Source organism: Pagrus pagrus, assembly GCF_965226575.1.
Source record: "Pagrus pagrus genome assembly, chromosome: 8".
Lineage (NCBI taxonomy): Eukaryota > Metazoa > Chordata > Actinopteri > Spariformes > Sparidae > Pagrus > Pagrus pagrus.
In genome coordinates, this window is record NC_140192.1 from 21790588 (window position 1) to 21802783 (window position 12196).

Sequence of the window (12196 nt, forward strand, 5' to 3'; positions counted from 1 at the left end):
TGTCTGTAATATAGATGTTTGAATAATCCAACGTTTCCCCGGTAGCGTTTCATCAATACTGAACAGGACACACAATCTACCAAGCTTCAAAGCTTTCGACATTGAATTTACAATGGATGCCTCAGGGCCCACTCACATAGGGTTTTCATAACATTTTTTTTCTTTTTTCCTATATGTAACTAACTTTAATCAGTTTAAAATTTTGGTTTAAAAAAAACAAACAGTGGTCGGTCATTTCACTGTCCTGCTTAAAGGTTCCCTGTGGATTTTCAGACCTCTCATAGGTCTATGGAGCTCTTATTCCTTGAGCGTTGCACAAAGATGCACATGCAGGCGACAAAAATACTCAATCATAGCAATGTTGTCACACTATTAAACGTGATCAAAAGGTGTTAATAACACACCAAGAAATGCTTCAGTGTGCCAGGAAGGACAAGGAAGAAGACTGCAACCAAAGTAAACATAGAAATACAATCAACAAATGTGTTAGAATCATAAACATGTTTTGTTTAGTAACTGAATGTAAATATAAGTTTGTGTAAAAGAAATCCTCAGTGCCCCTTTTAAACACATTTTCTGAAACAGTGTTGTGGTTCTTAAAACAAGCACTACGACACCACAACATTTCATGAGGTATGTTTTAGTCTTTACGATGATAAACTCTGTAACATCACAATTTTGTCTGTAATTGGTATATATCTGTTTTCCAGAGGAGGAGATCAGTAACATGAGGAGTGAGCTAGAGAAGTATGGCATCCAGATGCCAGCTTTCAGTAAGATTGGAGGAATCCTGGCCAATGAGCTGTCAGTGGATGAAGCTGCCTGTAAGTCCTCTGACATTTTTATTAATTCTGTATTGATGTGATTGATTGATAAGACTTCAAAAGATTTTAGCCAACACTAATATTTTTGCATACGCTCTTTAGTGCATGCTGCTGTGATTGCCATCAATGATGCGGTTGACAGAGGTCAGGCATCTGTGACTATGGGAGCCCTGAATAATCCTAATGCAATGCTGAAGAACATCCAGGAAGCTCTGGCCCAGGACTACCAGGACACACTGAGCCAGGAGAAGGCTCGTAAGCAGAATCAGTCCTCAGGGAGGGTGAGAAGCCTAACAAACACTTCAGTGACCTCTCATGTTCCAATGTCACATTTTATTTGTATAATAATCTTTGGTTCATTACTAGCTTTCCCTGTATAGTGGGCTTGATTAGCCTCTGTGTGACTTTGTAACAAAGTTCAGTTTCTCTCTTGATTGCTCGTTCTCTTCTCACCAACTCACCAGACTTTATTTTCTTAGACCAGTCAGATATTCGCTTACATAAATGCCTTTTCAACTACAGTAACATTAAATGAAGTTGCGCTCACCAATAAAAACACATTTCTACTAAAGCTACTATATGTAATATCACGGTTGCAAAGCCAAAAGTCACTGAATTGAAAAACAATATAAATCCAAATTTGAGTATTGCAAAAAAAACAAAACATGACTGTTGTTCTGAATCAGTTTTTCTGACTGCAGTGACTCATACAGACAATTCCAATGAACTGAAGAGATATTCACTGAGGTCTGAAAGGGGTTGCCTGCACTGACTAGCTCCACAGGCCCTGCCAGCACATTCCACTGGCTGCAGTGTCAGCTGTACTTCACCAAACAAAACCCTCTGCAAAATCCGGCATCTTGCCTCCCATTCTTTTTACAAATACTGTGCAAACAGGAGCCGTCCATCTCCACTTAAAAGATTAAATGTGATATGTATAATCTACAAATCAGTATGACTAGCAAAAAAATAATGTGATCAGGCACAAATTAAGTATGCTACATGAAATTAATATCAAGTTTATATTTTCTTTGTCTCTCTCCTTAGCGCTCCTCGATTGCTACTGAAGAAAGGGATGTTTATGAGGAGCTGCTGACTCAGCAGGAGATCCAGGGCTGCTTAGACATTGTGAACAGTAAGGATTTTCCCTGTCAAGTGCTTTAAACTTCTTCCATTTTGTATGGCAAAAAAATCCTACAGTGTCGTTCTGAATGGTCAGGAGTGATTGTGCGGTTAACGAAAAAGTGGAAATTTCAGTACTTAGTCAGAAACACTGTGGAAAGAAAATTAATTATCCCTCAATAACATCTGTCTTGGTTTTATCTTGTCTCCAGTCCAGTCAGCAGTAAGGCAGGTGAATCAAGCGGTGTCGAGCCAGGATGAGGCTGCTCTGTTGGCGGCACTCAGGCTTGAAGCTCTGTCCCTGCTGGGTCTTCAGGATTCAAACTGTCGCTGGTACCTGGAACATTTTACCACCTACTGCCAACATAAATCCAAGGTACACTGAATAAGAGTGACTTTGCTCAGTAGTTCCCAACTCAGGGCCTTGGGAGCTGGAGCATCTTTCTGTTTTTCTGTTTTCTTTCCAGTGAGTTAATTTGTTTATTTACAATTGTTGATAATACACAATAAATAAGCCTGTATTAGATGGCTAGAATTAAAGAAAACGTACTTCGGGACCCTGAGGGCCATTTACAGTGTTCACTTTAACCTCCTTTTCTAAACTGGACATTTGTCTGCCTGGATCACACAGCAGTTCATTAAACAGATGCAGTGTAGACACCAATGAAGGACTGTAGCTGTAGCTGTTGCTGTTGTTTTGCTTTCACTCCTCACGCAGTCAATACATTGTTATATAAAGTAAAAGCCTTCATAGAATTAAAAAACATGACCTTTATAAGCTCAGGTGAAATTAACACTACCTGGCACTTTGCCCTCCATGGTGCTGCATTAAAACATGCTAAATAGTTATTGGGATGGGATCTTAGTGGTATCTCTCTTGTGTACCTTTATCTTTGTGCTACAGGATGGAGGAAGGGCAGTGATGGTGGACAAAGAGGAGATTCAGAGAGTTGTCAGCTCTTGTAATGACTTTGCTGAGGCAGAGAAACGAAGTAAGCACCTTATGTTACTTATCATAGATGTTTATTAACAGTTAGAAGTACTGCTATGTTGAAAGTCACATTTGTACCCACTAGCAAGCTTCTCAAAGCACACATGTAGTGTCTGAAGACTATTTCTGTATTATTATTAATTTTCAGTATGGGTTTTCCAAAGACATTTCAGCTTGTAAAATTAGTTTATTCAGGTGGCTTTATTTATATGGCAAGGAAGAAATGTAATTTTGATACTTATGAGACTTCTAACCAATACTGATCATTTTCTTGAACAGAACTTGAGGCAGTTGCAGCGATCAATAAAGCCATTCGTCTTGGCAATGCAATAGAGACGGTGGAAGAGCTGATGAACCCTGAGGCACAGCTGCCAATTGTCTACCAAACTGCTGCCAACCTCTATCAGACTGAGCTTTTCAGTTTGCAGCTTCAAGGGGGACGGGTGAGACACCATGTTTGCAATTCTGACTCTTAAACATGTGGACCCACATGCTTATACAAATATGCTAGCATGTATAGGAGAGGTCAGTGCTAGACGTACAGTTTACTATAGTTAAATGTCAATTCATGCTTATGATTCAGAACTTTTATGTTTATTAGTCTGGCTTGAGCCATGAGGAGCTGAGTGTAGCTGTGGAGATGCTGTCAGCTGTAGCAGTGCTGAACGAGGTGCTGGACACCAAAGACCCTCAGGCTGTGATTGAACAACTGACAGACTCTCCTCTGGGCTTCACCAACATGGACCAAGACAACCTCAACAGGTAAGAAAACTGCAGGAAAGACATTTGTGGAGCAAGCGGTGGCATTGGCAGCATTTGTTTTTACTGTTTTGTTGTTGCCATAACTGTGGCACTCACATAACTTAAACTATTATGGTATAGTTTGATTTTAGGAACAAGAAGATTCCATTAAAAAGTTTTAAGTCATAGGAATACTATCTTTAGGTTGGATGACACTGCACATCACTATAGGTCTCTCCCCCTTTGCTGACATTGCAGTGATCTGATGAGTATGTGTCATACTGTTTTGCATAACTTTGTTCTTCATGGCATTCTCCCTCAGGTATGCTGATACTCTTATCAAACAGCGAGAGGAGGCTCTTGCCAAGGGCCAAGAGTTTCTCACCTGGAATGATGTTCAAAAATGCATCGACACAGTCAACATTCAGGTCCACGAGGAGCATGAACGTAAGAAAGTCAAAACAGTTTCAAACCTTAGAAAAATGTTTTATTTTAGGTGTCTCATCTGTCACTGAAAAACACATTGACTGATCAAGTATTAAATGGTTCTTCTCGTCTACCTCCAGGCATCATAGCTATAGCTGAGATCAATGAGGCACTTAACTCAGGTGAGCACCAGCAGACGCTTGCAGCCCTGCTTCTACCTACAGCCAAGTTGACAGGGGTGAACCCAGCCACAGCCAAACACTACCATGATGTCCTACAATATACCAAGCAACTCCTCTGCCAGGTATTGTGACTTTAAATTGGGTTCTCACTGAACTGTGTGTGTTTGTTTTCGTACAAAGTTTGGTCATATTACCTTGTTAATTGGGTTTTGTTATAGGCCACTCCCACTGCTATACCCCTTTTAAACAATTGGCACAACACAAACAAACCTTCACACACACACTTGATCTCCATGCTAAATTTCAGCCTCCTATGGGGAATACTGTGGCCGTCAAAGGGTGAAGACATTTCTGTGGACTAACTGACCAACAGAGAAGTTAAGAGCTGCTAGTCAAAGCCAAAAATTCTCATTCAAGTCATTAGTTTAATTGAATTTGCACAACAGCCTCGCATTGCTGAAATAGCTCCATTTTACATTACAGCATCATTAGAAATCTGAATTGCTTAATCCTAATGTAAACCCCAGAAAATATTTGTTAGTTAATTTTGTAACAAGGCAGGGAGAAAAAGATTATAGTTGTGAACATACTTAGATTCTGTGTCATCAAGCCAACAGTTTTCCAATCTTCCTTTCCAAGCAGATTTTAATGGGTTGACCTTATAGGCTCGTATAGGCTTCAGTCTACATGTTCTTTTCCTGATTCTGATCCTTCACAGAGGCTGATGTTGTTTTGGACCTAACAGAGGTTGTATTATTGTACTGTTAAATTCACAGCATCCGGTTTTAACATCTTTCACCTCTTTGTTTCTGGGCTTCCCTGCTGTTTCCCAACAATAGTCCAGCAAGGAGACGTTTTTCTGTGCACACACACATTGAGTCTCACATCATAACTGCCGGCCTCTGAGGTGTCCCATGGAGGGAGATGAATTGTAGGTCTGGGGCTGCCGTCTTGGAAATTAGCATACACAGGAAGGGATCCAGACAACTGTGGAAGCAGCAGAGACACACTGCTACTCTGTAGTATCCATACAGTCTGTCGTCCCCATAACAAAACAGGCGGATGTAGTGGGTGACGTGCAGGATGCCGCTTGGCAAGAAACATACCACAAAGATGATGAAAACCACAGTGCTGACCCTTATAAATGGTCTCCAGTCACAACGTGATTGACCTAAGTGGTAAACTACTGCCACATGGGCATAGATGCAAACCAAGAAGGGAACTATAAAGCCTAGACAAACCAGCATCAGCCTGTATGGCACCAGCGGGGAATGGGATTTTTCTTCTAGGGGAAGTACATCATGGCAGGTGGTGATTCCCAGCTCGGGGACATGGTAGCTCTGCCTAACCAGGAGCTCAGGCACAATAGCAGCCGCAAAAAGAAACCAAACAACCAAGCATGTCCACACCGCCAGTCTAGTCTTAGCCAGCTGTCTGTACAAAAATGGTTTGACCACAGCCAGGTAGCGCTTCAGACTGATGCATGCTATAGTTTGAGCTGAACAGTAAACATTGCCATAAAACAAGGCTGTGATAAGCCGGCAGGAGATTTCACCAAATATCCAGTCATTTCCGTTGAAGTGGTAGTGAACACGCAGTGCCAGGGAGAGCAGGAGCAGCAGGTTGGACAAGGCCAGGTTCAGGTAAAGAATTATTGTGGTGAAGGACTTTGCTCTGAGTCTGACAAAGGTCAGGATGTAGGCGTTGGAGGGGATACCCACCAGCATAGCCAGGATGTATGATGAAGGTATGACCCTGGTGCTGAGGACCCCTGTGGTATAGGCTGTCACTGCATCGGAGAAGTTCACATCCAGCTGAGGAGTTGTGCTGGGATAGAGCAGGGCCGGCAGCCTGTTTGTGTGATTGAGTTTGTATGTCCTCCCCTTGAAGGTTTTTGGTACCACACCAGGTGAACTGTTGCTTTTAATCCTTGTTTTGTTTCCTATAAATGAGTAGAAAATAAAATTTAAACTACATTGAAACACTTTTTGTTCTGTAGTGTTCTTTGAAAACGTTCTACTTATATATTTTATTTTTGCAAAAGAAGCAAACATTTCTATTATAAAATTATGCATCATTAATGTATTTAATGCAATATTTGTAATTTAAGGATTTTGCATTGTATTTACAGCTGTTTTAGAATTGATAAAGCACTAGTTAATCCTGTTTTTGTAACTTTGGGATGAAAGCCCTTTACAAGTCACAAAAGAACTTAATGTTTCAAAAATAAAACATAATAAAATAATAAACTTACCATCATGCTGAATGGTCTGCACTGCCATCAAACTAATGAGTAGTCCAGGCACAAGGTAGGCCATATCACTCTCCAGTCTATAATGACGAGTTTTTAAAAGTTTCTTTGGTCTTCACCGCTCTCTGTGTTGATTGTTTTCAGTAAATGTAGGAGTTCTCCACCGGTGAAATTTGCTGTATTGCATCTCTGCAGTTTAACAGTTGAACTGACAACGGTGTGCACTCAAGCTCAGCTTCCCGCTAGTGTATGTGGGACGCTTGTGTGTTTGTCCGGTGCAGTGAGCATGTTTCCTGTCCGGGCTTGAAAGCTGAATTCCCTTCTGTCTGCGTCATTAGCTGCCCACTGACTCACTGGGGTGGGAGGGAGGACACTGCTTAATGGTTTATCAACAGTTGTGATCCACAAACAAGGAACACTGATTACTGTTAGAAGAATTGGTAGGTAATTTTATTGTGGTTTTAGTCATAAATTACAGCGATTTTGCTTTTGTATTTATTTCAGGTTGAGTGTTTGCCAGCCTTGTTATGGGACAGAGGAATCAACATTGTTGTGACAGATGTTTTGGATATTGTGAGCCTCTGCGTCTGGATGAAAATGTGTGCTATTTCCAAACGAAATAACGCTATACAGCTGTTAGGTCATGGATGGCCATGGATTGTGTTTTTTTTTAGGATGGTCCCCATTCATTTTACTGAAAGTTGAGTAACCAAAATATTAGTCAAAAATTGTATTTCTTGTTTTTTAATTTATGGTTTGTACCATAAACTTAACCCTAAAATGATGCCATACACACACACAAAACAAAGAAGAACTCTTACATAATTAACAACTGCAGATGTTTTTCATCGCAATACTGCTGCGCTTTCATTAATGAGGGGTTGGCTTGGAAATCATTGGCCTAAGACTTCCTTTTTCGCTCTGAGGTCAGGGATACACCCCAGTCCCCACCAGACTTCTCTAAAATTAGCCTGAGAACAAACACAAAAATCAGGCTGAATAAACATTCTTTGTGGTTGTTAGGGTTAGGATTAGTATTCTCAGGGTCTGATTTTTTGTAGAAAGTTTTTTTTTTCCCTTTTCCTTAGATATTACCTCTGAACACAAGAGAAATGGTAGTTTTTTGTTTTTGCTGATGCTCTAGCAGCATCAGCTTGTGTAGAGTTTGTAATTAGTGCTACTTGATGAATAACATCAAGAATGTCTAACCTTGGAACATTTCATTTTTTGGCTAAAATTGCATCAAAAGATTTGAAATGTGATAACAATTTAGTATTTTGCAACTATGCATGAACAATTCCTTGTGCGCCTGAGGTGTAGTTGGGTCTTTTCATCCTGAAAAGAGTAATGTGATCTGCTTTTACCTGCTTGTAGAGCTCTGGGGATGAGTCGGCAGTACTGTGGCTGGACCAAATCCAAGAGGCCATAAACACAGCCAACCAGGATGAAGAGGAGGCTCTCACATGTATGTGCCCAGAGTTTAAATTCACTCATCCATATCTGAACCACTTCGACAATACTGTACATCTCCAGTAAATTTTTCTCACTCGATGAGAACATAAAGTACTAGACACTGATTGTCCAGTGGATGTGTATTATTTTCAGACCAACACACAGCTCCACATGGTGGCTCATTATTGTTCTAATATATATAGATATGGTCTTTTGTGATACATCATAGATACTCTGGCACCAGTAGGACAGTATTTATGTCGCCTTCCTGTAGGAGACATGCAGTATTTGTTTCTTTTCCTGTTGATATGTTTTCTCAGAACTGCAATGCTGCTACCTGGCAGTTCAGTTTATTGTTGATTTATGGATGTTTGACAAAGAAATGATGACACAATTTACTTTGTTGTGGCTCATAGACTGTGCACTGTACACTGTACAAAAACAAATTGTTTTATATTAATTCTTTATTAAACTGTAATACTTTTCATAACATAAAGAATAAATACGATAAAGGCTTTGATTCTTGATTTGTTAAAAAAAAAAGTTGCCCTTCATAGAGGTATATCTTATTGTAATTAAGGTGGCCTGTGTCTTGATGTTGCCAATATTGTGGGCACAATATTAAACATTTCCTTTTTTGTTACTGTACTGTTTTCATTTTTGACTCAGCAACTGCTTTTTTTGTACAACCCTGTGTGTTTGCTAGTGGCTGGAGCAGTAGCTGATATTAACAGGACTGTGGCCGAGGAGGACCCTAAGAATACGCTGCAGGCGTTGCAAGTTCCAAGTGCTGAACTGAGAGCAGTGCTCCCTGAATGTGCCGACACATACCAGGCTGAACTGGGTCAGAGACAAAAAGACAGTGCCACTCAAGGTAACTTAAATAACTGCACAAGTATACAAAAAAGAAGCTCAGTGTTTCAGACTCTGAGAAGTCACCAGATTTTTAGTTTGGTACACCATACAACATTCACTATGTCTAAAGCAACACTTTTTGCTTTCCTCCAGGCAGCACTGATAGTGTGTGGGTAAAACATTGCGTCAAGGACAGATATGATTATTACTATAACCTGGAGACGGGACAGGGCACCTGGGAGGAGCCTGAAGGATTTGAACACAATGGTGCCCATCTTAGTAAAGAGGAAATCCAGGTACCCCCTGCTTTATCAGTTGTGTAATGTTTTCTGAACAGACTTACATCTTAATGGTGGTATTGATTTCTTTCTTGGTTTAACAATTGATTTATTGATATTCATTTTAAAAGTGCACTGTTCATTTGAAAACTTTCATTATTTTCCTTAGGTTGTTGTCAGCTGTGTGACTGCAGAATATAACAGGGAACAGCTGTGGTTGGCCAATGAAACCTTGGTAACCCAGCTGCAGGCAAGGATAAGAGGTTACCTGGTCAGGAAAAAGCATGCTCAGAGAATGGAGTATCTACACCAACAAGAACCACATGTTGTCAAATTGCAGGTATTGTATGTCTCCACTGTGATTAGTGATTGATGTAAGAAATGAGATCGACTTAAGTGATCCCTGATGATCTGATGATTCAAGCTCTAGTTTACAAACAGGATACTGACTTTATATTTTGATGTTTTCATCATTCTTAAATGACAGCTAGAACAAGAAAAAACAAGAAAATTTCATTTAGAGCCATGACAGTACCTAAAAGACGATACCTATATAAATATATTTTTCATTGTCCATGCTGTGGTATTACTGATGTAAACCACACAACTTGTGGCATTCACATCTACATTTTTGATCATGTCTTTTCCTTTTTTGCAGGCTAGCTGGAAGGGTTTCAAACAGAGGAAAATGTACAAAGACAGGATGAATTTGCTTCAGAAAAATGTTGCTTCTGTTGTGAAGGTGAAAATTTTGTTTCCCCTTTATAAAAAACAATACTTACTGATTGACTAGACAGCTGGAAAGCTATGTACCCCTATCTTATAAATTCTGGCTTAATCACCAGTCTCTGGAAATCCTCAGCCACAAACTCAATATACCTACAGTAACATTAAAAACACAGTTACCATGTCAAACCTGACATAAAATATTTGTGATTCTAGATCCAGTCTGTGGTGAAAATGTGGAAAGCCAAACGTAAATACAGTCAGAGGTTGCAGTTCTTCAAAGATCATGTGAGTAAGATTTAAATCCATCACCAAGCAGCATCCTTTGGATCTGTGTTGTTTGTTCCATGTTGTGTAACACTTACCGTTATCTGTGTGTTTAGGAAAAAGAAATAGTCAAAATCCAGGCTTTTCTGAAGGCCAACAAAGCCAGAGATGACTACAGAACCCTCAGTGAGTCCAAAAGGCATTTTACAGCTGCTGTATTGATATAGTATCAATATTGTGATGTGACGCTAGATTATGTCTGGGATTTTGATCATGGTCATAGTGCAACATTAGTTAAATTAGTGTTTTTTCTGGTTTTAAAGGCTGTATTATTGTTTATGATATAGTTGTAACTTTTTGCACATACATTTTGCACAGTATTTTGAACCCTTGTGTATATATACAGTACATTGAGATATTTGGCTGAAATTCTTGTGATATCTGATTTTGGCTGAAATCCTTTTTGGGGAAATTCTAAAGACTGTGTGTATGTGAAAGACGAGCTAAACATGCTTTTGCTGATTGTGCCAAATATTAGCTGGGGCCAAGGATCCTCCTCTGTCAGTGGTGCGAAAGTTTGTCCACTTGTTGGAGCAGAGTGCCCTGGATCTTCAGGAAGAGCAGGAAGTGACACGGCTTAGGGAGGAAGTGGTCACCAATATTCGCTCCAATCAGCAGATGGAGAAAGACTTGAACCTGATGGATATAAAGATCGGACTGCTGGTGAAGAACAGGATCACCCTGCAGGTTGGCAACCCTTATTTGTCAAGGAAATGAAAGACATAGCAGATTTTTTTGTTGGTTGGTGGCACAGGTTTCAGGCAGGCTCCTAACACTGAAGTGTGATTAAATGCCTGTAATGATGTCTTTTCTTTATTCTAGGTTGGCTGCTTAATTCATTTGGTGTTTGTTTCTTTTTAAAGGATGTTGTGTCCCATAATAAGAAAATGAAGAGCAAGAAAAATAAAGCGAGTAAAGATGACTTGACTGCAGGAGACAGACTGGGTATTAAGGGCCTAAATAAAGGCAAAAGAAGAAGATTGGAGGCCTACCAACATCTCTTCTACCTGCTGCAGGTGATACAAAAATGTGTCTAACTCTGCCTCATCTCACCCAGCTTAAACTACAACGTACATCCTTAACTTTAAAAGCTTAATGAGATATTAAAGTGCAGTTGCAGTCACACTTAATGCTACTTCTCTCTTCTCTCCCTTTAGACCAATCCACCCTACCTGGCCAAGCTGATCTTCCAGATGCCCCAAAACAAGTCCACTAAGTTTATGGATACTGTGATCTTCACCTTGTACAACTACGCCTCCAACCAGAGAGAGGAATACCTGCTGCTTAAACTCTTCAAGACAGCTCTGGAGGAGGAAATAAAGTGAGAACTGCAGCCTTAATCAATGCTGTGTACCTCCACTGTACCAACTCCACACTTTATACTATTGTCTTACTGTAATGATTATAATGTATTATGATTATATCAGTGACTGTAATATTTTAGAATAGTTTGGAATTCTCCAAACACATATACATCAAATTATGTGTTGTTTTTGTTGTTGTTTGCCGTACAATATCAGCTGTACCATCTTGTCCATACGTCTCAGTTCTAAGGTGGACCAGATCCAGGACATAGTGACAGGGAACCCAACAGTCATCAAGATGGTGGTGAGCTTCAACAGAGGAGCACGCGGCCACAACACACTCAGGCAGTTGCTGGCTCCTGTGGTCAAAGACATCATTGACGACAAGAATCTAGGCATCAACACCAACCCAGTGGATGTGTACAAAGCCTGGGTCAACCAGTTAGAGACAGCTACTGGGGAGGCCAGGTAGGTGAAGACAGAGACATTTGACTTTTGTTATGTTGTTTCTGTAGTTAGGTCATTTTCATTTAAAAAAAATATTTTCTGTTGAGGGCGAAAAGTATTGCTAAAAGTACTTTAAATTCAAATCTCAGGTTTGAACTTTATTTTACACACAAAGATGAACTTTCAAAATGAGCTATTACCATAACTGTTATAATGTTATGATAACATAACTTTTTCTAAAACCAAAAAAATATATGATTGAACAAGAAA

The 12196-nt window shown here is 39.9% G+C and overlaps 2 protein-coding genes across 2 annotated transcripts in view; one reads left to right on the plus strand and one right to left on the minus strand.

Annotated features, from left to right (window-relative positions):
• iqgap2 (IQ motif containing GTPase activating protein 2) overlaps positions 1 to 12196 on the plus strand; it is a 33856-nt gene that overhangs the window by 14040 nt on the left and 7620 nt on the right. Inside the window, exons 7-26 of the mRNA XM_084360392.1 lie at positions 711 to 824; positions 927 to 1105; positions 1872 to 1959; positions 2159 to 2322; positions 2851 to 2938; positions 3217 to 3380; positions 3539 to 3699; positions 4001 to 4125; positions 4245 to 4408; positions 7912 to 8002; positions 8696 to 8863; positions 8998 to 9140; positions 9292 to 9462; positions 9781 to 9864; positions 10065 to 10136; positions 10232 to 10301; positions 10654 to 10862; positions 11039 to 11191; positions 11333 to 11496; positions 11723 to 11947. Of these exons, the coding sequence (XP_084216518.1) occupies positions 711 to 824; positions 927 to 1105; positions 1872 to 1959; positions 2159 to 2322; positions 2851 to 2938; positions 3217 to 3380; positions 3539 to 3699; positions 4001 to 4125; positions 4245 to 4408; positions 7912 to 8002; positions 8696 to 8863; positions 8998 to 9140; positions 9292 to 9462; positions 9781 to 9864; positions 10065 to 10136; positions 10232 to 10301; positions 10654 to 10862; positions 11039 to 11191; positions 11333 to 11496; positions 11723 to 11947 (2797 nt within the window). The remainder of the gene's footprint in view (positions 1 to 710; positions 825 to 926; positions 1106 to 1871; positions 1960 to 2158; positions 2323 to 2850; positions 2939 to 3216; positions 3381 to 3538; positions 3700 to 4000; positions 4126 to 4244; positions 4409 to 7911; positions 8003 to 8695; positions 8864 to 8997; positions 9141 to 9291; positions 9463 to 9780; positions 9865 to 10064; positions 10137 to 10231; positions 10302 to 10653; positions 10863 to 11038; positions 11192 to 11332; positions 11497 to 11722; positions 11948 to 12196) is intronic.
• Positions 4415 to 6774, minus strand: f2rl2 (coagulation factor II (thrombin) receptor-like 2). The gene is made up of 2 exons (XM_084360393.1): positions 6541 to 6774; positions 4415 to 6228 (listed from the first exon to the last, which is right to left on the minus strand). Exons 1-2 carry the CDS (start codon positions 6602 to 6604, stop codon positions 5168 to 5170), a joined length of 1125 nt encoding a protein of 374 aa, XP_084216519.1. The 5' UTR covers positions 6605 to 6774; the 3' UTR covers positions 4415 to 5167.

Excerpts from the sequence above, each read along its gene's own strand:
- f2rl2 (XM_084360393.1), bottom strand. The coding sequence starts at position 6,604 with ATGGCCTACCTTGTGCCTGGACTACTCATTAGTTTGATGGCAGTGCAG. Across the intron at positions 6,229-6,540 it reads GCAGACCATTCAGCATGATG|GAAACAAAACAAGGATTAAA; the intron begins GTAAGTTTATTA and ends ACTCATTTATAG.